The sequence below is a fragment of the Sminthopsis crassicaudata genome, chromosome 3 (assembly GCF_048593235.1).
Source record: "Sminthopsis crassicaudata isolate SCR6 chromosome 3, ASM4859323v1, whole genome shotgun sequence".
NCBI lineage: Eukaryota > Metazoa > Chordata > Mammalia > Dasyuromorphia > Dasyuridae > Sminthopsis > Sminthopsis crassicaudata.
In genome coordinates, this window is record NC_133619.1 from 648,352,095 (window position 1) to 648,379,901 (window position 27,807).

The window sequence follows — 27,807 nt, forward strand, 5'->3', positions numbered from 1 at the left end:
TGGCATGTGGAAAGGCTACAGGAAAGCTCTGCTGCTGCCTCCTGAGTGACTCTCAGTCTGCTTTCACGAGGGTCCCTCTCATGCTTTCAGGGGGACCGTTTCTTTCTCAAATCACCTGTTCCTCAGGAGTTAAGCTGAGCCCCCAGAGCGCTCCATCCCCACAGGGGCTGTTTCTGTTCGTCGCCAGGTGCTTTTTGTTGTTTCCAACATGGAGCAGTTCTCAGTATGTACTGGCCTCCTAAGGGAGGGCTTCGGAGTAAGTGACCTGAGCTTACTCTACCCATCCTCCTCGGTCCTTCACATACCCAATTTCTTCAGTTGCCCAAGACCTTTCTTCCTCAGTGTTCTGCTATAGCAGGGATCTGGTCCTGGGATCTCAGTCCCAGAATACAGGAAGAGTGTGGGGATAAAGGACATAGGACTGTGCTTTGGATAGGAACACATACTTAGAGGGGGATGGGCACATTGAAGCCCCTGAGACCCCTCTCTGCATTTCAAAGAGGAGGTGAGGGAGACAGACTTGTTCCTTGCCTAGAGTTAGAGCTATGAACACCTGGAGCCAGGATGAGGCCGCAAGTGTGGCCTGATTCAGTTCATTCAAGTAAAGGCTCTCTTCACAATATTTGACTCAAATGTCCTCATGTTTTAGCCAACTGACTTTACTATGAGACCAGGGATGCAAGGAAAGATAACAATAAAAACAGCCAGGATTTCCAATAATGATTTCATGTTTGCAAAGTGTTTCATAATTATTCTTCAATGTATTCCTCATCTCAACCCTGGGGAGCAGATGCCCTTGTTCTCCCCATTCTGGAGAGATGGGGAAACTCAGGCAGGATCAGGTTACATGACAAGCCTACATACAATGTACAGCCTGGAAGGCCAGAGAAGGAATTGGAACTCGGGCCTTTTGGTTCCCAACACAACATTTAATCCAGGGTGCCACTGAGTGGCGTAAAGAAAAATTACAGAAATTCATGTCAGGTTAGCAAAACATTTTTACAAGGCTCTTTTATGCCTGAAAGCACAGAAAAAAACAAAGTGAACATCAAGTAATTGGGGAATGGCTAAAGAAATGATAGTTTATGATCATCAAGAACAATTGAGGAGAGATGACAAACAGGACTGAAGAGAAAAAATATTACATCTACTGAGTTTTATGCACAGTGAGAAAGCTGACTTACTGGGGACCCTCACTCAATCCTGAATCAGTATGAATAATTCCATTATGATTTTATGGTAGAAAAGGATTATTGCTAATTTTTCATTTAGTAATATTTAATAGTCATTTAATAGTAAGGACAAGAACAAGTAATTCACTGTTGTAGGAATCATACAGTCATGGACCTTCTGTTAGAGGCTTTGGGCAGACTTCATACTTGTATATATAATAGAAACTATTTCCATAACAGCACGAGGCCGACTTCCATAACTTCAGTATCTGAGAATGACGACAAGAACTCTCTCCATCCTGTTTCCCCACATGCCAATCTGGCCCGGTGGAAAGCCCCCAAGTCTTCCCTGAAATGTTCTTGGAGATGTTCGATCTCCACTTGCCCAACCCAAGAAATAGCTCATCTTGATCACTGAAAGGCCCCATCTTCCCTGACCCAAGCCAAGGGATATCATCCAGCTTATGACATCTAATCAGTGGATAAATTTCCTGCACTGGTCATCCTGAAACCCTATGGCCCTGATGGTATGCATATTTTAGTCTTTGCATTATACAGTAACCAATGAAATACTTTTCTACTTATACCATAATTGTATGGTATTATGGAAATATAGCCCAGAGAGAAGGTGGTACCTCAGATTGAGAGGGAAGTCTGGGATCTACTTAGTTAGAGGGGAACTATTCTCTAATAAAGGGTTTAGGGCTCAGACCTCTGCCTCAGTTTCTCCTGCAGGCTGTTCTGTGTGATTCCCCTCCCCCCAACAGGATGGAAAATTTCAGCTATTTCATGAATATTTAATTCTGTTGAAAGTCTAATGAAGGCTGTGCTGTAGAAAGAGACCTTCCCTTGTGAATGAGATTCCCCAAGTTTCATCTACAGCATGATTTCTCCAGAGGATAGTCCTACAAGCATTGCCTTTATCCATCTTCCTTCCATTAGCAATAAGGTTGCTCCTCCTCCAGGGAAAAACACAGCCACATGAATCTATTTCTAAGACTTCTCAATTAATTCTGAGAGAGAAAGTGAGAAAAGTTCTCTGGTTGAAAGCCTTCCTACACTGAGTCTCCAGGGAACTGTTCCTCACATTGATTTCAGCAAAAATAAAAATCTGAATCCCATTTGAATATCTTATTCATGACAATGATCAGATTTCTATCTTATATGAATTCTGAGATGGGAAATAAGAAATGATTGTTGTTGGAAGACATCACCACTTTGACATAATGCACAAGATTTCCCTGAAGTGGGGAACCAACCTCTTCTGTTAAATATGTTAAGAATGGGAAGTCGAAGCTCTGCTATGTTCACCACACTATGAGGTTTAGCTCCAGTTTGGACTTTCTGATATTTAGCAAAATTGGAATTCAATGAATACTAGAAAATCTAGTTAAAAAAAAACCCACCAGGAACAATGAACAACTTTAGGAAAGTGGCAGGGTATAAAATAACCCCACACAAATCATCAGCATTCCTATATGTTACCAATAAAGTTCAGTAAAAAGAGATAGAAAGAGAAATCTCAATTAAAATAACTGTAGATAATATAAAATATTTAGGAGTCTACCTGTCAAGACAATAACCAGGAACTATATGAACAAAATTACAAAATACTTTTCTACAAATAGTTAGCTCAAAATAATTAGAAGAATGTGAAGTGCTCAGGGATAAGCTAAGGTAATATTTTTTAAATGACAATTTTACCTAAATGAATTTATGAATTGGGCACCCTACCAATCACACTACCAAGAAATTATTTTAAAGAGTTAGAAAAAAACAACTACAAAATTCATCCAGAAGAACAGAAAGGTCAAAAATCTCAAACAAATTAATGGGGAAAAAATTCGAGGGACGGTAGAAAGCCCCCAAGTCCTCCCTGAAATGTTCTTGGAGATGTTCGGTCTCCACTTGCCCAACCCAAGAAATAGCTCATCTTGATCACTGAAAAGCCCCATCTTCCCTGGCCCAAGCCAAGGGACATCATCCAGCTTATGACTATCTAGTCAGTGGATAGATTTCCTGCACTGGTCATCCTAGCTGTATCAAACCTAAAACTATAAAACAAAGCAGCAGTCATCAAAACCATTTGGTACTGGATGAAAAATAGAGTAGTGGATCAGTGGAATAGATAGGTTCAGAAGATATAGTACTCAATGACTATAGTCATCTAGTGTTTTACAAACCCCAAAACTCCAGCTTCTAGCCAAGAACTCATTGTGACAAAAATTGTTGAAAAAATTGGAACATATTTTGGCAGAAAATGGGTATTGAGCATCACCTAACACTCTATAACAAGATAAGGTCAAAATGGATTCATGATTTAGACATAATAGGTGATATGATAAACAAATTGGAGGAATGAGGGATAGTCTATGTCTCAGATTAGTGGAGAATGAAGGAATTTATGGCCAAAAAAGAACTAGAGAACATTATGAAATGCAAAATTTGATTATATTAAATGAAAAAGTTTATCAAATAAAACAAATGTGGCCAAGAGTATAAGAAAAGTAGAAAGCTGGGGGGGGGGATTATGAATAGTGCTTCTGATAAAGATCTTATTTCTAAAATATATAGAGAATTGACTCAAATTTATAAGAATATAAACCATTCCCCAATGGATATAGTCAAAGGATATGAACAATTTCCCGATAAAGAAATCAAAGCCATTTCTAGCCATATGAAAAAAATCACTATTGATTAGAGAAATGCAAATTAAGAAAACTGAGGTGCCAATTTACACCTCTTAAATTGACTAAGATAACAAGAAAAGATAATAATAAATGTTGCAGGAGATATGGAAAAAATGGAACACTATTACATTGTTGATGGAGTTGTGAACTGATCCAAACAATCTGAAGAGCACAAAGGGTTATCAAACTGTGCCCACACTTGGTGCAGGAGTATCTCTATTGGGTTTGTATCCCAAAGATATCACAAAGGAGGGGAATGGATCCATTTTTGCAAAAATATTTGCAGCAGCTCTTTCAGTACTGACAGGGAACTGGAAATTTAATGGATGTCCATGAGTTGGAGAATGGCAGAAAAGTTATAGTATGTGGATCTAACGGAATATTATATTTCAATAACAAATGATCAGAAGGCTCATTTCTGAAAAGGCTGCAAAGACTTTCCTGAACTGATGCTGAGAGAAGAATGGAACCAATTGAACATTGCACATAGTAAGAAGATGATTATGTGATGATTACCTGTGATGGACTTGGCTCTTTTCAACAATAAGGTGATTCAGTAGACTTGTGAGGGAGGGAGCCATCTATATCCAGAGAAAACACTATGGAGCCTGAATGTGAACCACAACATAGCATTGTTATCTTTTTTGTTGTTTGCTTGCTTGTTTTGTTTTTTTGCCCCTTTTGATCTGATTTTTTCTTGAAGAGCATAATACATGTGGAAATATGTTTACAAAAATTACAAAAATTATAACTTATATTGGATTACATGCTACGTAGGGAAAGGGATTTGGAGAAGAAGGGAGAAAAATTTAAAGCAAAAGGTTCTGCACAGGTGAATGTTGAAAACTATCTTTACATCTATGTTGAAAATTCAAAACCCATTATTACTTTAAAAAAATTGGAGTTCAGTGTAAATTATTCAACAATGATTACATTCATAAAGTTTTTTTTTCCCAGTGTGAATGCCCTGATGTTGAGCAAGAGTGGACCTCTGTGTTAAAGTCTATCGATATAGATGACATTCAAAAAGTTTCTCTCCAGGGTGGATTTTCTATGTTCAGCAAGAATGAAACTGTGTCCAAAAGTCTTTCCACGTTGATTACATTTGTAAGGTTTCTCTCCAGTGTGGATTCTGAGATGTTTCCCAAGATTTTTTTTTGCGTGTGAAAGAATTTCCACATTGATTACATTCCAAAGGTTTTTCTTCAGCATGAATTTCCTGATGTGTTACAGTAAGAGGTCCCTTCTGTTTGAAAGTTTTTCTACGATGAATACATTCAAAAGGTTTTTCTTCAGTGTGCATTTTCTGATGTTTAACAAGAACATTCCTCTTACTGAAAACCTTTCCACATTGCTTATGTTCAAAAGGTTTTTCTTCAGTGTGAATTCTCTGATGTACAGTAAGATGTCCCTTTTGTCTGAAAGTTTTTCCACATTGATTACATTCAAAAGGTCTCTCTCCAGTGTGGATTTTCTGATGTTTAGCAAGAATGGAACTGTATACAAAAGCCTTCCCACATTGATTACATTTATAAGGTTTCTCTACAGTGTGGATCATCTGATGCTGACCAAGACCCTTTTTTTGTGTGAAAGTCTTTCCACATTGATTACATTCAAAAGTTTTTTCTCCAGTGTGAATTCTCTGATGTTCAATAAGGTTTCCCTTCCATAAGAAAGCTTTTCCACAATGATTACATTTATAAGGTTTCTCTCCAGTGTGGATTCTCTGATGATAAGCAAGAATGGAACTGAATGGAAAAGCCTTTCCACATTGATTACATTTATAAGGTTTTTCTCCAGTGTGAATTCTGTGATGTTTAGCAAGAATGGAACTGTTTCCAAAAGCTTTTCCACATTGATTACATTCAAAAGTTTTTTTCCCAGTGTGGATTTTCTGATGTTCAGTAAGATTTCCCTTGCGTGAGAAAGCTTTTCCACATTGAGAACATTCAAAAGGTTTCTCTCCAGAGTGAATTGTGAGATGTTCCTCAAGACTTATTTTCTGTATGAAAGCTTTTCCACACTGATTACATTCCCAAGGTTTCTCTCCAGTGTGAATTCTCTGATGTACAGTAAGTTTTCTCTTTCGTAAGAAAGCTTTTCCACAATGATTACATTCAAAAGGTTTCTCTCCAGTATGGATTCTCTCATGTTCAACAAGATGGTACTTCTTTGTGAAAGCCTTTCCACATTGATTACATTCAAAAGGTTTCTCTCCAGTGTGGATTCTCTGATGTTTACGAAGATTAGACTTTCGTGGGAATGCCTTCCCACATTCAAAACATTTATAAAACTCTCCAATATGAATCTTCTGAGGTTCATCAAGATCTGAGTTCTTACCAGAAGCCTTCCCATTCTCACCAAATGCATATGTTTTTACTACAGGATCTACTATACAATAGTTGGGAAGAGATGAATGATGGGATGAGATTGCTTCATTTTCAATATATTTATCAGATTGTTTTCTCTTGTGAATTTGCCAATGGCTAATGAGCTTAGGGGCCTTCCCAGCTTGATTACTTCCATAACACATTTCTCCAGTATCATTTTTCTGCTGTCTAATGAGGTCTGAACTCTTGCTGAAGGACATTTCCCCTTGATTATCTGGATTCATTAGTATTTCAGCAAGCTTCTCCTGGGAATGAAAACGCTCTACCTGTTCAGCAAAACATTTTTGATATTCACTATCCAGAAGACAGTTATTCTCTGAGCTCATTTTCTTACAATGATTTAGGAAAGAAGATTGTCTGAATTTCTTTCTGATTTCATCCAATTCATAGTCACTCTTTGGATTATCTACTTGGATGTTAAAGTCATGAGTTTCCCTCAAAGTGAGGTCACAGGGACCATCCTTCATGAATCGCTTCAGGTCACAGATTTCCACAAAATATCCCAGCTTTCTAGTCATTTCATTCCTTTCAAATTTGGTCTCCACATCTGAAGAAAATGAACAATTATATGTAAATCCATGAAAAGACATTCACAAATAATTAAAAGCAAAAGCAATGGTTACTTAAGAAGGTGTGTGTGATGTGAGAATGACCAAGGAGATGTTCACCACAGAGTACTGGTCCCATCAGAAATTTATTCACTCCAAGCTAAATATTCACATTCAACAAAAGTGGCAGACACAAGGCAAGATACCTACCAGACTGGATGTAAACAGATTAGAGTGATTCTTCATGGGAGAACAGTTTATTTCTAACTTGGAGGGAAACACAGGCTTTGCAACATTTCATCAGAAATAAACTGGTCAGCTTTCAAAAATCTATTATACAACACTACATTTATTCATCTGGACTAGAACACTTGGAAATATCCAAATTGGTTTGATGAAAATAATGGGGAAATTCAGATGGTAAAAATAAAAGTCAGAATTGTACAGGGCCTGAAAGTAAATTACTTCAATCCTTTCTATGAATGCAGTATTTTAAAAAGACATAGGTACACCAAAAGCTAGGTAAACACAAAACTTAAGAGAGATTCATAATTCTGGGCTCAATAAGAGGATACATAAAAATCAGTTTTATACTGACAACAATAATTTAAAGTGCTTTTACAATTCCTGAGACTATATATGGGTCAAGGACTTATGCTGTATCTGAACAATTCAGCGTAGATGGAGCAACATTGAGCAATGAAAGAAACATGATCCAGGAGAGATGGACAGAATAGTTCTATAGCATTCTTTTTTTCCCCAAGCATGAGAAACATATTTCCTATGTGCACAAGAAATGTCAACTTTTTCTCAGTCTTCTTATTTATTAATTTACTCTTTTCACCAGTTACATTTAAAACTTTTTTTCCATTCCTTCAAAACTTTTCTGTTCTAATTAGTATGCCAGAAATTAGATATGGATCCACACTTAACACCATATACCAAGATAAGATCAAAATGGGTCCATGATTTAGGCATAAAGAATGAGATCATAAATAGATTAGAGGAACAGAGAATAGTCTACCTCTCACACCTGTGGAGGAGGAGGGAATTTATGACCAGAGGAGAACTAGAGATCATTACTGATCACAAAATAGAAGATTTTAATTACATCAAACTAAAAAGTTTCTGTACAAACAAAACTAATGCAAACAAGATTAGAAGGGAAGTAACAAATTGGGAAAATATTTTTACAGTTAAAGGTTCTGAAAAAGGTCTCATTTCCAAAATATATAGAGAATTGACCCTAATTTATAGGAAATCAAACCATTCTCCAATTGATAAATGGTAAAGGATATGAACAGACAATTCTCAGATAATGAAATTGAAACTGTATACATACACTCATATGAAAGAGTGTTCCAAATCACTACTGATCAGAGAAATGCAAATTAAGACAACTCTGAGATATCACTACACACCTGTCAGATTGGCTAAGATGACAGGAACAAATAATGATGAATGTTGGAGGGGATGTGGGAAAACTGGGACATTAATACATTGTTGGTGGAGTTGTGAAAGAATCCAGCCATTCTGGAGAGCAATTTGGAACAATGCCCAAAAAGTTATCAAACTGTGCATACCCTTTGATCCAGCAGTGCTACTACTGGGCTTATATCCCAAAGAAATACTAAAGAGGGGAAAGGGACCTATGTGTGCCAAAATGTTTGTAGCAGCTCTTTTTGTAGTGGCTAGAAACTGGAAGATGAATGCTGAATGAATGCTCCATCAATTGGAGAATGGTTGGGTAAATTATGGTATATGAAGGTTATGGAATATTATTGCTCTGTAAGAAATGATCAGCAAGATGAATTCAGAAAGGTTTGGAGAGACTTGCATGAACTGATGCTGAGTGAAATGAGCAGAACCAGGAGATCACTATATATTTCAACAACAATACTGTATGAAGATGTATTCTGATGGAAGTGGATATCTTCAACATAAAGAAGATCCAACTCACTTCCAGCTGATCAATGATGGACAGAAACAACTACATCCTGAGAAGGAACACTGGGAATTGAATGTAAAATATTAGCACTACTGTTTATCTACCCAGGTTACTTATACCTTCGGAAACCAATACTTAACGTGCAACAAGAAAATTGGATTTACACACATATATTTTATCTAGGTTATACTGTAACACATGTAAAAAACTTTTCTGTTCCAGATTCTCTTCCTTAACACCATCTTCAGCCCTTATTAAGAAAACGCATGTGAAATTATCCAAAACATTTCCATAAAAATCATGTTGTGAAAGAAAATATAAATCTCCCATCTTGATAAAAAAAAAAAAACCTGATGAAAAATAAAGTTTAAAGAGACAACGATCTTTTCCCGATTTTTCTTGTGAAGCATGATGGATATGGAGATAAGTTTGAAAAAACTGCATGTTTCATCTGTATTGGACGGCTTACTATCTGCAAAAGGGGGGCATGCATGAAGAGGTGGAGAAAGCTTTGGAGCATGGGGATTTCTAGAGGTGAATGCTGAAAGTTATATAGTTTGAAAGAGAAAAATCTATTATTAAAAAAAATAAAACATATACCCACTTTGACCATAAAAAAAGAAAGAGAGGGTGAGAGAATAAAGTCTACATTTGCTTTTCTTCAGTCCCATGGTGCCCTTCAAGATCTTTCTAAGATCACTGATTGACAGACGCTTATTCATAAAATTAAATCCTAGTTTCCTGGGATATAGTTCATCTGAGCCTGATACAAAAATAATGTTCTGTTGTCTCCAGAAACTGCAGATTGCTCTCTGGGAGGAGATCTTGCTGTCTCAACTCAATCTCCCAGCCAGACTCTTCTTCCTATAACGAGCCATCCCAATTCTGACCTAGAGTAGGTCAACGTTGCTTCTTTTATCCTCCCAGAGAATGGGTGTGGAATAACTCAGGGGCTTGTGGGAAAAAATACTTCAACCAATGAACTTGCTCCTCTTAAAACATGTAAGCTCCTCCCCAGAAGTTCAAAGGGGTAAAACTCCCCTTAAAGTCCAGAACCAAAAGGTGTGAACTAGAGAATTGTTAAGTACTGGATTTAGCACTTAGTAAGAACCTATCATCTCATTATCTCATTAGCACTTAGTACGAACCTAACAAGGGTGATTCAGGCATAATCAATTTCTTCTCTTGATTAGCATAAGATTTTTCATCATAAGACATTCAGAGTAGTCATGGATCATTGTGCTACTGAAAAAAGCAAAGTCATTTACAACTGATCAACCCAGAACATTGCTATTACTTTGTATACAAAACATTTAACTTTGCTTGAGTTCATGGAGGACTTTCCAGGTTTTTTTCTGAGAGCATCTTTTCATCATTTCCCAAAGAATAATATTTAATGACAATCACACACCCCAATTTCTCAGCCACTCAATAACTGATGGGCATTCTTTCTATTTCAAATTTTTTTCCACTGATAACATAGGTTCTACAAATATTTTTGTAGATATAGGTCCTTTCATTTTTAAAAATCTCTTTTGGGCATTCATGTCTTATAATGGCAATGTTAGGTCAATGGATAAGCATAAATTTATGGCCTTAAGGCATATATTATATTTTTTTATCCCACTTATCAGTTGGGGAATGACTCTTATTTTTTATATATTTGATTCTGTTCCTTTTATGTTTGAGAAATAAAGTCTTATCTCATTTCAAAAATATGTAAAGAATTGACTCAAATTTATAGGAATTCAAACTATTCCCCAACTGATAAATGGTCCAAGGATTTGAACAGACAATTTTCAGATTAAGTAATTGAAATTATTTCTAGTCATATGAAAAAATGTTCTAAATACTATTGATCAAAGAAATGCAAATTAAGACAAATCTGAGATACTATTATACACCTCTCAGTTGGCTAAGATGATAGGAAAAGATAATGAATGAAGGTTGGAGGGGAAGTGAGAAAACTGGGATATTAATACATTGTTGGTGGAGTTGTGTCCTGATTCAACCATTCTGGAGAGCAATTTGGAAATATGTCTAAAGGATATCAAACTATGCCTACACACTTTGATCCATCAGTGTCTCTACTGGGCCTGTATCCCAGAAAGAGCTTAAAGAAGGGAAAGAGACTCATATGTGCAAAAATGTCTTTGACAACCTTTTGTGTAGTAGCAAGAAACTGGAAACTGAGGGGATGCCCATCAGCTGGAGAATGAATGGCTGTATATGAATGTTATGGAATATTATTGTTCTTTTAGAAATAACTAGTAGTTTGATTTCAGGGAAGCTTGGAGAGATTTATGCAAACTATTGCTAAGTGAAGTAAGTAGAACCAACAGATCATTGTACATGGTAACAAGATCATGTTGTGATCTACTCTGATGGATGTGGCTCTTCAGCAGTGAGGTGATTCAGGCTCGTTCCAAGGGTCTCGTGATAAAGAGAGCCATCTGCACCCACATAGGTTGGGGACTGAGTGTGGATCACAACAAATTATTTTCACTCTTTTTGTTGTTGTTTGCTTGCATTTTGTTTTCTTTCTCAATTTCCCCCTTTTTGATCTAATATTTCTTGTGCAACATTGATATAGAACTGCACATATTTAAAATATATTAGATTCCATGCCATCTAGGGAAGGGGGTGGAGAGAAGGAAGGAAAAAAATTGGAATACAAGGGTCTGCAAGGGTAATGTTGAAAATTATCTATATATATCTATATCTATATATATATATATACAATTGAAATATATACAATTGAAAATTAAAAACTTTAATTAAAAAGAGAGAAATAAGGCCTTATCAGAGAAACTTGCTTAATTTTTTTTTATATTGCTCACTGTAAATTTCCTCATTTATTTTATTCTCTACCTCCTTTCAAGCTGCCAGTCCTGAAAAGTATTTAGTTATTGACCATTCCTTCCTCCAATATGTCCTCTCTTTTATCACCTTTCCCCTCTTTTTTTCCTGCAGGATAAGATAGATATCTATTCATATTGAGTGTGTGTTATTTTCTTTGTCAGCCAATTCTAATAAGAGCAAGGTTCACTCACTCACTGACTCATGTACCCCTTTTCCCCTCTAATGAAAAGCTTTTTCTTTCCCCTTTTTTAATGGCAGATAATTTATACTGTTGCACTTCTCAATTTCCCTTTCCCCAGTACATTCCTTTCTCCTCCCTTCATTTGATCTTTTTGTTAAATAGCATTCCTTCATATTCAACTCACATCTGGGCTTTCTCTCTTTATTTCTTCAAACTGTAATAATGAGAAAGTTCTAATAACTTACAAGAATCATCCTCCCATGTAGGAATTTAAACAGATAAATCTTATTAAATACCTTCTGTTGTCACTTTCCTGATTATCTCCTTAAGTTTCATATAAGTTCTATATTTGAAAATCAACTTTTCTATTCAGTTCTGGTCTTTTCATCAGGAATGTTTGAAAATCCTCTATTTCACTGAATGTACACCTTTTCCCATTAAGGATTATATTCAGTTTTGCTGGGAAGGTAATTCTTGGTTGTGATCCCAGCTTCACTGCTTTCCCAACTATCATATTCCAAGCCCTTTGATTCTTTAATGTAGAAGCATTAAATCATTTGTTATTCTGACTATGACTCCACTCTACTTGAATTGATTCTTTCTGGATACCTGGAGTATTTTCTCTTTGAACTGAGAGTCCCAGAATTTGACAATAATATTCCTGGTTGTTTTCATTTTGGGATCTCTTTCAGGAGAGGATCAGTGGGTTTTTTAAATTTCTATTTTACCCTCTGGTTGTAGAATATCAGGACAGTTTTCCTTAATAACTTCTTGAAAGATGATGTCTAGGCTCTTTTTTTGATGCTGTTACAACCATAGATGACCCATGAGGCAGAATTGGAGGATTTTCCTAAACCACTCCATTACATTCTTTAGACAGTGACTCAAGACTGTTAAGATTTTTAAGACTTGGCCTTTTACCAAGGTACCTATCTGCTAAAGGCTAAAAAACTTCCTATATAAGAATTTGTGGTCTCCTTTGTACATTTCCCAACAGAAAGCTGTTATAGGCAGGTAGTCTAGTTGTCCCCTATACAAAGTTATATTACAAAGCAGTAGTCATCAAAAACACTTGGTACTGGCTAAGAAATAGAGTAATGGATCGGTGGAATAAGATGTTCAAAGACACAATACTCAATGACTAGTAATGTAGTGTTTCATGAACCTATAGACTCTACTTTCTGAGAAAAGAACTCACAATGGGACCAAAATTGCTGGAAAAAAAGGAAAATACCATGGCAGAAATAAGCCATTGACCAAAACCCAAAATCTTATACCAAGGTAAGGTTGAAACAGGTTCAAAATTTAGGTATAAAGGCTAACACAATTAACAAATTAGGAGAAGAAGATCTGTCTCACAGATCTATGAAGAAGGAAAGAATATATGGCTAAAGAAGAACTAGAAAACATGAAATGTAAAATGGATAATTTTGATTATATTAAATTTAAAAGCTTTGTACAAACAAAACAAATGCACCCAGGAATAGAAATAGACAACATTATAAAATGCAAAATGGATAATTTTGATTATATTAAATTTAAAGGTCTTTTTAAAAGTTTTGTACAAACAAAATCAATGCAGTCAAGCACAAAGCTGGGAAAAAATTTATAGCCAGTGTTTCTGATAAAGGCCTCATTTCTAAAATATATAGAGAATTGACACAAATTTATAAGAATACAAACATTCTCCAGTTGATAAATTATCAAAGGATATGAAGAGACAATTTTCATATGAAGAAACTAAAACCATTTCTAGTCATATGAAAAAATACTCTAAATCACTGTTGATCAGAAAAATGCAAATTTAAGGCAACATAAGCTACTACTCTATACATCTTAGATTGGCTAAAATGACAGAAAAGGATAATGATGAATATTGGAGGAGGTATGGGAAAACTGGAACTCTAAAACATTGTTGGTGGAGCTGTGAACTGATCCAATTATTAAGAAAAGAAATATGGAACTATGTCCAAAGAGCTATTAAACAGTGCATAACTTTTGATCCAGCATTGTCTCTACTGGGCCTGTATCTCAAAGAATCATAAAAAAGGGAAAAGGACACATATGTGTAAAGTTGTTTGTAGCAGTCCTTTTTGTACTGGCTAGGAACTAGAACCTGAGTGGATGTCCATCAGTTGGAGAGTGGTAATATGTTATGGTACATGAATGTTCTGGAATATTATTATTCTGTAAGAAATCAGCAGGATGATTTCAGAGAGTCCTGGAAAGACTTAAATGAACTGATATTGAATGCAGTGAGTAGAACCAAGAGAACACTATACAAAGCAAGAAGATTATGTGATGATCAACTGTGATGGACTTGACTCTTTTCAATAATAAGAAAACACAGGTCAATTCCAATAGATTTGTGATGGAGAGAACCATCTAAATCCATCCAGACAGACGATTATGGAAACTAAGTGTGGATCACAACATAGTGTTTTCATTTTTTTTTAAAGTGAGTTCTTTCTTGGGTTTTTTTTTTCCTAATTTTTTTGGGGGGGTCCTTTTAGATCTGATTTTTCTTCTGCAGGATGATACATGTGGAAATGTGTTTGGAAGAATTGTTCAAGTTTAACCTATATTGGAATACTTGCTGTCTAGGGGAAAAGGATGGGGGAAGGAAGGATGGGACAGAAAATTTGGAACACAAGGTTTTATAAGTGTGAAAGTTGAAAACTATCTTTGCATGTATGCTGAAAATTAAAAACCTAATATTATTATTACTATTTTTTTTTTTTTTTTTTGCTGAGGCAATTAGGGTTAAGTGACTTGCTCAGGGTCACACAGCTAAGAAGTGTTAAGTATCTGAAGTCAGATTTGAATTCAGGTTCTTCTGACTTCAGGGCTGGTGCTCTACCCACTGTGCCACCCAGCTGCCCCACCAGCTATTATTTTTTAAAAAGATTAGATCTCAGTGTCAAATCATTGAACACTGATTACATTCATAAGGTATTTTTCCAGTGTGGATTCCCTGAAGTTTGGCAAGATTGGATTTCTGTGTGAAAGTCTATTAATTACAATCAATAGATTTCTCTGCATGAAGGATTCTCTAAAGTTGAGCAAGATGGAAGCTCTTAGAGGTATTTTCACATTGATTATATCAAAAAGATTTTTCTCCAGGGCAGATTCTCTGATGTTTGGGAAGAACTGACCTGTTTCCAAAAGCTTTTGCATACTGAGTACATTAAAAAAGTTTCGTTCCAGTATGGATTCTGTAATGTTTAGCAAGAATGGAATTGTATCGAAAAGCCTTCCCACACTTACTACATTTATAAGGTTTCTCCCCAGTGTGGATTCTCTGATGAATATTAAGATTTCCCTTTGATGTAAAAACTTTTCCACATTGATTACATTCAAAAGGTTTTTCTCCAGTGTGGGTTCTCTGATGTTCAGTAAGATATCCCTTGCGTGTAAAAGCCTTCCCACATTGATTACATTGAAAAGGTTTCTCTCCAGTATGAATTCTCTGATGGTCAACAAGACTTCCCTTAACTGTGAAAGCCTTTCCACATTGATTACACTGAAAAGGTTTCTCTCCAGTGTGGATTCTCTGATGTTCAACAAGAATGGAATACTTTCTAAAAGCCTTTCCACATTGATTACATTTAAAAGATTTCTCTCCATTGTGGATTCTCTGATGAACAGTAAGCCTGTGAATATATCGGAAAGCCTTTCCACAGTAATTACATTCAAAATGCTTTTCTCCAGTGTGGATTTTCTGATGTTCAGCAAGAATGGAACTATATCCAAAAGCTTTTCCACATTGATTACATTGAAAAGGTTTCTCTCCAGTGTGGATTCTCTGATGTACAGTAAGATTTCCCTTCTGAGTGAAAGCTTTACCACACTGGTTACATTCAAAAGGTTTTTCTCCAGTGTGGATTCTCTGATGTACAACAAGATTTCCCTTCTGAGTGAAAGCCTTTCCACACTGATTACATTCAAAAGGTTTCTCTCCAATGTGAATTCTTTGATGTTCAGCAAGAATGGAATAATTTCCAAAAGTATTTCCACATTGATTACATTTATAAGATTTCTCTCCAGTGTGGATTCTCTGATGTTTAGCAAGAACTTTCCTCTTTCTGAAAGCCTTTCCACATTTATTGCATTCAAAAGGTTTCTCTCCAGTGTGGATTCTCTGATGTTCAGCAAGAAGGTACCTCTTTCTATAAGCTTTTCCACATTGATTGCATTCAAAAGGTTTTTCTCCAGTGTGGATTCTTTGATGATATATAAGAATGGAACTGAATCGAAAAGTCTTTCCACACTGATTACATTTATAAGGTTTTTCTCCAATATTGATTCTCTGATGTTTATGCAGATTAGACCTTTGTGGGAATATCTTCCCATATTTGTTACATTTATAAATCTCTTCAGTATGACTCTTCTCAGGTCTACTAAGATTTGAGTTCTGACCAAAGGACTTCCCACACTCACCAAATGCATGCCTTTTCATTCCAAATTCAACTCTAGATTGGTAAGGAAGAGATGAATGATGGGATGAAATTGCTTCACATTCATTATACTCATCAGGTTGGTTTCTCATGTGAATTTGCTGATGCATAATGAATTTAGGGGTCTGACTCAAGGACTTCCCCACTTGATTACCCACATAAAACATTTCCCCATTATTATTTTTCTGATGTCTAATGAGGTCTGAACTCTTTCTGAAGGCTATTTCTCTTTGATTATCTGGATTCATTTGTATTTTAGCAGGCTTCTCCAGGGAACGAAAAAGCTCTACCCGTTCAGGAAAATATTTCCTATATTTACTATCCAGAAGACAGTTATTCCCTGAGCTCCTTTTCTTACAGTAACTGAGGAATGAAGATAGCTTGAATATCTTTCTAAATTCCTCCAATTCATTGTCACTCTTTGTGTTATCTACTTGGATATTAGAGTCATGGATTTTCGTCAAAATAAAGTCACAGAGATCATCCTTCATGAATCTTTGCAGGTCACAGGCTTCCACAAAAATTCCCAGCTTTCTATTTATCTCATTCCCTTCAAAGTTGGCCTGTACATCTGAAGAAAATGAACAATAAAACATATGTACAAAAAAAGATATACACAGATAATTAAAAGCAACAGCAATCATCACTTAAGACTTATGTGACTCCTGACCTTCTCATTACTAACATCAATAGAGTAAAACTTCATGGATATATTCTTGTAGCAAAAGTTGGCATTTAATAGATATTTTCTCTGCAAGGAGTGAGGATATGAAGGTGACCAGGAGATGGTTCACCACAGAGTGTTGCTCCAATAAGAGACTTATTCACTTCAATCTTGAACATTCACATTCAACAGAAGGGGCAGCCACAAGGCAAGACGATAATCAAACTGAATGTCAACAGAGTAGAGTGATTCTCCATGAGAGAACAGTTTATTTAACTTAGACAGAAACACAGGCTTTGCAACATTCCAATGGAAAAGACTGGGCAGCTTTCAGAGATTTGTTTTACAGTACCACATTAACTCATTTGGATCATAACATTTGGAAATATCCAAACTGATCCGATGCAAATGATAAGGAAATTCAAATAGCACAAAATAAAAGTCAGAACTCTATAGGGTCTGCAAGTTAGTTACTTCAATCATTTCTAAGAAGTCAGCCTTTAACTCCACCAAAATCGAAGTGCAAACAAAGCTTAGAAATTCAAAATTCTAAGCTCAGTAAAAAGCCCCATAAAAATTCAGTTTCCTACAGACACTAATAATTCAAAGTGATTTTACAATGACTGAAGAAAATGCACTGGACATGGCGGATAACATGCTGTTAGAGCCAGGATACTGGAGAATTGGGCTGAACAGTTCTAAAGCATTCTCAAGAGACAGGAAAAGATAATAAGGAATGATGGAGAGAATGAAGGAAAATTGGGATACTAATCCACTATTAGTGGAGTTGTGAACTGATCCATCCATTTTGGAGAGCAATTTAAGATTATGCCCAAAGGGATATAAAACTGTATGCATACACTTTGAACCAGCAGAGTCACTAGTAGATCTGTATCAAAAAAAGTTCATAAAAAAAGGAAAACAAATTATATTTGTAGTAACTGTTTTGGTGGTAGCAATGGTTTGGAAATGGAGGGGATGCTCATCAACTGAAGACTGACTGGAGAAGTTGTGGTATATGAATGTCATGGAATACTACTGTTTTATCAGAAATGATGAGCAGGCAGATTTCAGAAAAGCCTGGGAAGACTTCCATGAACTGATGCTGAGTGAAGTGAGCAGAACCAAGAGAACACTGGACAAAGTTACAAAGTAACAAAGATTTTGTGATCATCAACTATGACAGGCTTAGCTCTTTCAGCAATATAGTCAAACAAGACAAGTCCACGAGATCTGTGTTGGAAAAGGCCATCCACATCCAGAGAGAGAACTATGGAGGATGAATGCAGATTGAAGCATACCATTTTTACCTTTTTTTCCTATTTCTTTCTTTCTCATGGTTTTTCCATTTTGCTCTGATTTTCCTTTCATAATATAACTCATATAGAAATATGTTTCAAATGCTTATCCATGTATAATCTATGAGATTGCTTTCTGTTGTAAGAAGGAGAGAGCAAAGGGAGGGAGGCAGAAAAAATTTGGAACTCAAAGTCTAACAAAAATGAACACTGAAAACTATATTTAAATGTAATCAGAAAAAAAATTAAAACTATCAGTTGAAAACAAAAAGAATTCCTTTGGATTAATGTCAACCCAGTACTGCTATTCAGGAAGCTATGTACTGTCAATCACCTTACATTATTTTTTAATTCTTGTTTGGGGGACTATCCATAAAGACTTTTTTGGATCAAATGTCTTACAAATCAAAAAGATAATTTGTAAGAAAACAAATCACTACCCAATTGATAAATGGTCAAAGGATATGAACAGATAATGTTCAGATGAAGAGATTAATACCATCTATACTCAAATGAACAAATGCTCTTGATTAGAAAAATGCAAATTAAAACAACTCTGAGGCACAACCCCACACATCTGAAATCGTCTAAAATGACAGGAAAAGATGATAATTACTGGAGGGGATGTGGTTGTTTTTTATGATTTGTAAAATGATTCAGCCATTCTGGGGAACAATTTGAAATTGTGCTCAAAGGGCTCCCAAAATGTGCATTCCCTTTGATTCACCAGTGGTACTATTGAATCTATAACCAAGGAAATCATAAAAGAGGGAAAAGGATGCAGATATGTAAAAATGTTTATACCAACTTTTTGTGTGTGGTGACAAAGAATGGGAAAATCAGTAGCTGCCATCAGTTAAAGTTATGGTATATGAAAGTAATGGAATGTTGTTTTATAAAAAGTGAATAGGCTGATTTTAGAAAAGCCTGGAAAAATTTATATGAACTGATGCTAAAGCAAGCAGAACCAGGAAAACACTATATACAACAACAGCAAGATTTGTGATGATTAACAATAATATATTTGGGTAACAGCTAAGTGGTGCAGTGGATAGAGCATCAGCCCTGAAGTCAGGAGGACCTGAGTTCAAATCTAATCTCACATACTTAACACTTGTGTTAAGCTGTGTGACCCTGGGCAAGTCACTTAACCCCAATTGCCTTAGCAAAAAAATCAAAACAAAACAATAATATTCTTGGTTCTTAGAGCTTCAGTGATCCAAGACAATCCCAAGAAATTTTGGATGGAAAACATCATCCACATTCATGGCAAGAACTATGGAGACTGAATGTAAAACAACATGTTACGGTCACTTTTGCTTTTTTCTTCTGGTTTCTTTGTTTTCTCATGGTTTTTCCTTTTTTTTTTTTTAAGAAAAATAATATCTTTTTATTTTCAAAATATATGCAAAGATAGTTTTCAACATTCAACTTTGAAAAATCTTGTGTCCCAATTTTTCCTCTTCCTTCCTCCATCCCCTTTTCCTAGACAGCAAGTAATCCAATATATGTGAAACATGTAATTCTTCTATACATACTTCCACATTTATCATGCTGCACAAGCAATATCAGATCAAAAAGAGGAAAAAATTAAGAAAGAAAGAAAAAAAAGGAAGCCAACAACAAAAAGGTAAAAATACAATGTGATCCACATTCAGTCCCCAAAGTCCTCTCTCTGGATGCAGATGGTGCTCTCCATCACAAGTTTACTGGAATTGGCCTGAATCACCTCAATGTTGAAAAGAGCCATAGCCACCAGAGTTGATTATCACATAATGTTGTTAGTGTGTGCAGTTTTCTCTTGGTTCTGCTCACTTCACTGAGCATCAGTTCATGTAAGACCTTTCTGAAATCATCCTGCTGATTATTTCCTATAGAATAGCAATAGTCCATAACATTCATACACTATAATATATTTAGCCATTCTCCAACTGATGGGCATCCACTCAGTTTCCAGTTTCTTCTACTACAAAAAGGGGTACTACAAACATTTTTGCACATTGGTTCCTTTTCCCTTTTTGTTTTCATTTTTTTCTCCAAACACAATTCATATGTAAGATAAAATAAATATACATGTTAAAAAGTTTTACATGTAATTGGAGAAAATAAAAATTAATAAAAGAGAAAAATATACCATTATCACTTTTACAATTATTTTAGCCAATTTGAGAAGTGTAAAATGATATCAAAAATTGTTTTAATTTGTATTTCTCAATGATACTGAAAAATAACTTGGAGCACTTTTTTCATATGATTGTAAATGGTTTGAATTTCTTTATTCGAAAATTTCCTGTCTATATCCTTTTAACCACTTATGAACAGGAGAATGATGCATTATTTTAGATTTCACGAAGATCTTTATATATTTGTGATAGAACTCTAAGAAACACTCTAGAAATTTTTTAAAAAATGTTTTCTTACATCTGATCTTAGATACATTGCTTTTATTTGTACAAAACATTTGTAATGTACTGTAATCAAAATTATCCATATCACACTTCACTCAATTCTCTGTCTCTTGTTTATTTATAAATAGTTCATCAAACCATAAATATAATACATAAAATGTTCCATGTCCTTTAGATTTTCTTGTAATAACCCCATTTAGATTTAGGTAGTTTATTCATTTTGATCTGATTTTGATAAAAGTTGTAAGTCATTGGTGTAAGCCCACTTTCTAACATACTTTCCAGTTTTCCCAATAATTTTTATCAAAACATGAATTGTACAAAATCTCAAGTTTTTACATTTCTCAAGTACAAAAGTATTTACTTAGTGTTACAAAATTTGTGTGTATTTTGTTTCACTGCTCTACTTTTCCATTTTTTAATCAGTACCCAATAGTTTCGATAATTGCTACCTTATAATATACTTTGTTACCTGGCTCTGCTAACTCTCTTTCCTTTGCATGGTTTTTCATTGGTTCCTTTTTGCTGTTATGATTTTCCCAATAAATGCATTTTTTCTAATTTAGTAAAATCAGTTTGGTCCTTTGAATGGGAAAATCAAATTGGGAATTGAGATAAAATTGTCCTTATTATATTGGCCCTACCTATGCATGACCAATTATTAAATGACTTTTAATATTTCTTGGTGTCTTGTAAAATAAATTCCTCTTGCCCAGTTCTAGGGTTTTTTTAAGTTCTTTTCTGCCTGAAGTTTGTGGATCTCTTTCATTTTCAAGCAATATATCTTTTCATAATTTTCTTGAATTCTTTGTACTACTTTTCTTTTTTTTTTTCCGCTAATATTTCCTTAATTCTCTTTTGATTTTTTTGAAGGGCTTTATAAATTCTGCTTTTTGAGCTTCATGTTTTTCCTCTGATAATATATCCATATCATTTCTCTCTCCAGCTACTGGAACTGGTTTAAATGATTCCACTTGAAAAGGTTACAAGGCAAGGCCACAGTGAATGGAGAACTGATGTATACAGAAGACTTTGCAAAGTACACAACTCCTAAAGCTGAGATGTACCAGAATATGGATCCATTCTCTCCTGCTTGTGCTAAGTATGACCTGATCATTAACTCTAAAAAAAGACAAGAAATTGTCCTTACCCAGGAATAGCAGATTCTGGACATTCTCCAGCATGACCTCCTTGTAGAGCTCCTTCTGAGAAGGGTCTAGGAGCCCCCACTCCTCCTTGGTGAAGTCCACCATAATATCCTTGAATGTCACCAACTCCTAAACCATCAAAAGTCACTTGATTTAGAGCTGAAAAGAGACACCAAATTTATCCAGTCCAAAGTTCACAAGTGTCATGTGTCATATTAAGAAAATTCTATGAAGATTTTGGAAAAAGTTTAAAAGTATTTTATATTCTGGGGCCAAAAAGCTGAAAATTAATCATTGAGAAAAGAAAAAAGTAGAGGAATAATTCAGTAAATTCCTTTAAAGCCTAAAATAGTCTTAACTAAATGAAAGCAATAGAAGAATCCTAGAGATATTAGTCTCACTCTGGCCACAATTGAGGGCTATGAGACTCCTTCCAGCCAAGCCAACCAGCATTCCCTAATCTTACACTGAAGAGCTGATTTGGCACTGGATAGGATGGGTCATGGTTAAAGTTATCTACTGTTTATAGAACATATTCATTTATTTCAATTTTGAATTATTGAAACAGAAGAGTCACTCTGTGGGGAAGTGAAGGTTTCCTTCCTTCTTTAAAAAATGGAATACTTTATTAACCAGGGCTTGGAAATTGAGCAAATGCATAAAAAAGACATCAACAGTTTATTTCTAAAAAAGAAATTGTTTCGGTGTCATGTAAGAACTCTAGAACAATGGGGACCAAGGGTCAAGAGAATGAGTAAAAAGCAGACTCATGGCTCTCATACAAAAGAGTGCTCACAACTGTACATCCTTTGATATCTTGGAAGGCATCATTATTTTCCAACCTGCTATCTGTAGGACCCATGCTTGAAAAAATGCTCCTTCCATTTCATTTGCTCCAAATTCCAGCAGAATAATAAGATTATTCAAGATTTTTCATGAGTTCTTTTTTAGGAGGCAATTGTCCGTCTTACAGATAAAAATCTCTTCACTCTTTTTGTCATTGTGATTTTTAAAAATACATCTGAATCAGTTACCTGTAGTGTATATTTCACTTTTAACTTCCATTCTATTATTGAATATGTGGAATCAAAGTGACATTTTCTTATTTTCTACATTCCAAGATCTTTAATAATAACTATATTCAAGAAAAGGGTTCCACTTTGAATGAAGTCTGTGTTGAGTTGAGACTATAAGAGTTCAAACGTGTTAAGACCATAGATGATCTACTAGGTGGAATTTGAGGATTTAATCAAACCACTTCATTACATTCTTTAGACAATGACTCAAGGCTGTTAGGATTTTTAAGACCTGGCCTTGTCTCAAAGTACCTATTTGCCAAAGGCTAAAGAGCTTCCTACATAAGGAGAATTTATAGTCTCCTTTATACATTTGCTAACAGAAAGCTGTTGAAATAATTACTATTAATTTTAAAGCAAAATATACTTAATTCCATTGCTAAATTTGTAAACACTGTTTAATAAATATTCCACACTCTTTGCAGATGATATGATGGTATACTTAGAAAACCCCAGAGATTCTAATAAAAAGTTATTAGAAATAATTCACAACTTTAGCAAACTTGCTGGATACAAAATAAATCCACATAAATCCTCAGCATTTTTATACATCACCAACAAAATGCAAGAGCAAGAGATACAAAGAGAAATTCCATTCCAAACAAATGTTGAGAGTATAAAATATTTGGGAATCTATCTACCAAAGAAAAGTCAGGAATTATATGAGCAAAATTACAAAACACTTGCCACAAAAATAAAGTCAGATTTAAATAATTGGAAAGACATTCAGTGCTCGTGGATAGGCCGAGCGAATATAATAAAGATGACAATACTCCCCAAACTAATCTATTTATTTAGTGCTATACCAATCAGACTCCCAAGAAACTATTTTAATGATCTAGAAAAAATAACAACAAAATTGATATGGAAGAACAAAAGGTCGAGAATTTCAAGGGAATTTAATGGAAAAAAAAGTCAGATGAAGGTGGTCTAGGTGTGCCTGATCTAAAGCTATATTATATAGCAGCAGTTACCAAAACCATTTGGTATTGGCTAAGAAATAGACCAGTCGATCAGTGGAACAGATTAGGTACAAAGGACAAAAAAGGGTACATCTATAGCAATCTAGTGTTAGACAAACCCAAAGATACCAACATTTGGGATAAAAATTCATTATTTGAAAAAAACTGTTGGGAAAACTGGAAATTAGTATGGCAGAAATTAGATATGGATCCACACTTAACACTACATACCAAGATAAGATCAAAATGGGTCCATGATTTAGGCATAAAGAATGAGATCATAAATAGATTAGAGGAACAGAGAATAGTCTACCTCTCACACCTGTGGAGGAAGAAGGAATTTATGACCAGAGGAGAACTAGAGATCATTACTGATCACAAAATAGAAGATTTTGATTACATCAAACTAAAAAGTTTCTGTACAAACAAAACTAATGCAAACAAGATTAGAAGGGAAGTAACAAATTGGGAAAATATTTTTACAGTTAAAGGTTCTGATAAAGGCCTCATTTCCAAAATATACAGAGAACTGACCCTAATTTATAAGAAATCAAACCATTCTCCAATTGATAAATGGTCAAAGGATATGAACAGACAATTCTCATATGATGAAATTGAAACTATATCCACTCATATGAAAGAGTGTTCCAAATCACTACTGATCAGAGAAATGCAAATGAAGACAACTCTGAGATACCACTACACACCTGTCAGATTGGCTAAGATGACAGGAACTAATAACGATGAATGTTGGAGGGGATGTGGGAAAACTGGAACACTAATACATTGTTGGTGGAGTTGTGAAAGATTCTGGCCATTCTGGAGAGCAATTTGGAACTATGCCCAAAAAGTTATCAAACTGTGCATACCCTTTGATCCAGCAGTGCTACTACTGGGCTTATATCCCAAAGAAATACTAAAGAGGGGAAAGGGACCTGTGTGTGCCAAAATGTTTGTAGAAGCTCTTTTTGTAGTGGCTAGAAACTGGAAGATGAATGCTGAATGAATGCTCCATCAATTGGAGAATGGTTGGGTAAATTATGGTATATGAAGGTTATGGAATATTATTGCTCTGTAAGAAATGACCAGCAGGAGGAATACAGAGAGGCCTGGAGAGACTTACATCAACTGATGCTGAGTGAAATGAGCAGAACCAGAAGATCACTGTACATTTCAACAACAATACTGTATGAGGATGTATTCTGATGGAAGTGGAAATCTTCAACATAAAGAAGATCCAACTCACTTCCTGTTGATCAATGATGGACAGAAACAACTACACCCAGAGAAGGAACACTGGGAATTGAATGTAAACTGTTAGCACTATTGTCTATCTACCCAGGTTACTTAAACCTTTGGAATCCAATTAAAATGCAACAAGAAAATTGGATTTACACACATATATTGTATCTAGGTTATATTGTAACACATGTAAAATGTATGGGATTGCCTGTCATCTAGGGGAGGGAGTAGAGAGAGGGAGGGGAAAATTTGGAAAAATGAATACAAGGGATAATGTTCTAAAAAAATTGCTCATGCATATGTACTGTCAAAAAAATTTTTATAAGTATAAAATTAATAAAAATAAATAAATAAATAAATAAATAAATATTCCAACAGTATAAAGCATGGTTTCAGAACATCTAGATTAAAATAGGATTTACTTTCCTAACATCACCATTGGATCAGCCTTAAGGAGTTATTTTTCAAATGACCATATATATGAAGAATGATTAGAATTATAGTAACAAATTATATAAATTTATTGCCAATCAAATAAAAGTAATTCAGTTGAAAGAAGTATTTAATGGCTTCACAAAGAAAATCATTTATCAATTTGACACCTAGAATGATCGAATTCAGATCCTAGAAAAGAGTTGTCGTTCTGATCCAATGATGCTCTGAATTATCTTCATATTGTCTAAACATATTGTCTCTTAATGCTGAGTTTTCAGAGTATTTTTCATTAGGGAATGATCGACAAAGGGAAGTCACACATTATATACTATCTTAAGAGGAAAACATGTGGGATTTTCAATAAAACCACATAATTTACTGTGGAATAAGCTCATTTCCATCAAAACTAGATTTATAGTGAGGAATGTAGACACTGTAGCTGCTTCAGTAGTCCTGGAGTGACTCAACATTTGCTCTGGAAGTGAGCAGCTACAGTTGGTCCTTGGCCTGGTCTATGGATCTATGGGAAAAACCTCTGTAACTAACCTCTCTAACTCTAAATGCACAAACCCACATCTTTTTTTTCTTTTCTGGGTAATGTCCCTTTTCCTTTCTCTGTGCCCTAACCAGATCCCACCCAGAACTTCTTTGTGAGTCTGGGTACAAGACAAAACCTAGCTGAGCCAAAGAGAAGTGTAGCTCAGAAGGAGAGACTGTATCTGTGTGAGACACATATGTCCTTCAGACACTTATGCAAAATGTCACCCTCCTGAGAGGACAAATAAAGCCCAGTACAGTATCTGGCTGGACCCTGCGCTCCCTTACTCTGGGCATCCCCAGCAAGGACCCTAACAATTCTCACAACAGGATCAAAGATCATGTTTCCATGGCTCATGGCAGATGCCACAGAACCAGCGCCCAAAGCCAGGACAGTCTTCTCCCACCTTCTTCCCCTTCTCCTCCTGGACCCAGGGACACTGGGTTCCTGGATGAGCTTTGACCAAGACCCTCCATCCCATAACTCTGGCTTCCAGGGGCTTCTCTAACCCTGGGAATGTCCTCCCTCCTCCCCTGGGCCTCCCGGCCTCCTTCCCATCTCAGTTAAAGTCTCACTTTCTGAAAAAAGAGCCATTCCAAGTCCCCAAACTGGTGGAGCCTTCTCTCTGAGACTGCCTCTAGTCTACACTGTACAGAGCTGGTGTGGACACCCTTGATGAGATGTTTGTTGCAAACTGGATTGTTAGCTCAGGGAGGACAGGGACCATTAGTTTGTAACCTTCCTTTGCCTCCACCTCAAGAGGTTGGCACAGTGCTTGGCATTCAGGAGCCACATTCTCAGTGCTCATTGATGGGACCTGAGACCTAAGCAAAGGAAAAGGACTCAGAGCCCTGGGAGTAGCCGTGTGGCCTGAGGGGGCAGGAAAGGGGCAGCATCAGGAGGACCATTCCTGCCCTGCTGCCAGCTCTGCCAGGGCCCCCCTCCCTCTGACAGGAGGAAGCTTCCTGGGCTCCCTTGGACTCCCCCTGGGCTGATGCTGCTCAGCTCTGGGAAGGGACTGCACTCACCTGGGAAGAGGTTTTCTGGGTGCCAGGGGCCATGTCTCTGGTTCCCGGCTTGGGTCTTCTGTCAACTGGGGTGGGAGGGGGGAAGGACCTCAGAGAGGGAGACGGGGGCTGAGCCTTCCCTGCCCAGACTGGATCTTGACCTGCCCAAAATGAGAGAGAGTTCTGAGGGCAAGGACAGTGGGGAGAGGCTGCACCACAGGAGGAGGAGAAGACATCTCAGAAAGAGGCAGAGAGATCTCAGCTCAGAGAAGGAGGCAGAGATCTTAACTCCCAGAAATTCTGTATCTGGCCCAAGGGGTATAGGTGGGTACTTCTACTCCCAGGAGCCTGGCTCACTGCCCTGCACCTTTGGGAATGACTCCTCTCCTTCCCAGAATTCCAATGTCCCAGAAAGGGTTCTGACTCCATCTGGGCCACTCTCACCTGAGTGATGATCACAGGGAGCTCCCCACCCCTATCTCTAAGCCCCTCTCCCTCCCTTTTCTTCCTCAGCAGCATCTCCCAGCTCTCCCCCCACCCCTACATTCGCTTTGTTCCTCACAAGGCTGTCTCCCTCCCACATCCCTCCAGGCTCCCCCAGCCATTCCCCTCCTTCTTTTCCTCCCCACTCAGGTCCCACATTCTCAACTGCCTGAGCGGCCCACTTGCCCCCCACCTCCAACTCTCCTGGAAGAGTTAGAAGAAACACAGTAAGAAATACTCCATGCTTTTCGGTCTGAAGTTTTCATTTTTTCATTTCAGCCTGCCTGCTGAGCGCACC

General features: G+C 36.3%; 1 protein-coding gene across 1 annotated transcript; it reads right to left on the reverse strand.

Annotated features, from left to right (window-relative positions):
* Window positions 1-713: 713 nt before the first annotated feature.
* On the reverse strand, window positions 714-27,479 carry LOC141565044 (uncharacterized). The gene is made up of 2 exons (XM_074308055.1): window positions 27,048-27,479; window positions 714-6,799 (listed from the first exon to the last, which is right to left on the reverse strand). The coding sequence occupies exon 2, from the start codon at window positions 6,768-6,770 to the stop codon at window positions 4,962-4,964; it is 1,809 nt and encodes a 602-aa protein (XP_074164156.1). The 5' UTR covers window positions 6,771-6,799; window positions 27,048-27,479; the 3' UTR covers window positions 714-4,961.
* Window positions 27,480-27,807: the final 328 nt, after the last annotated feature.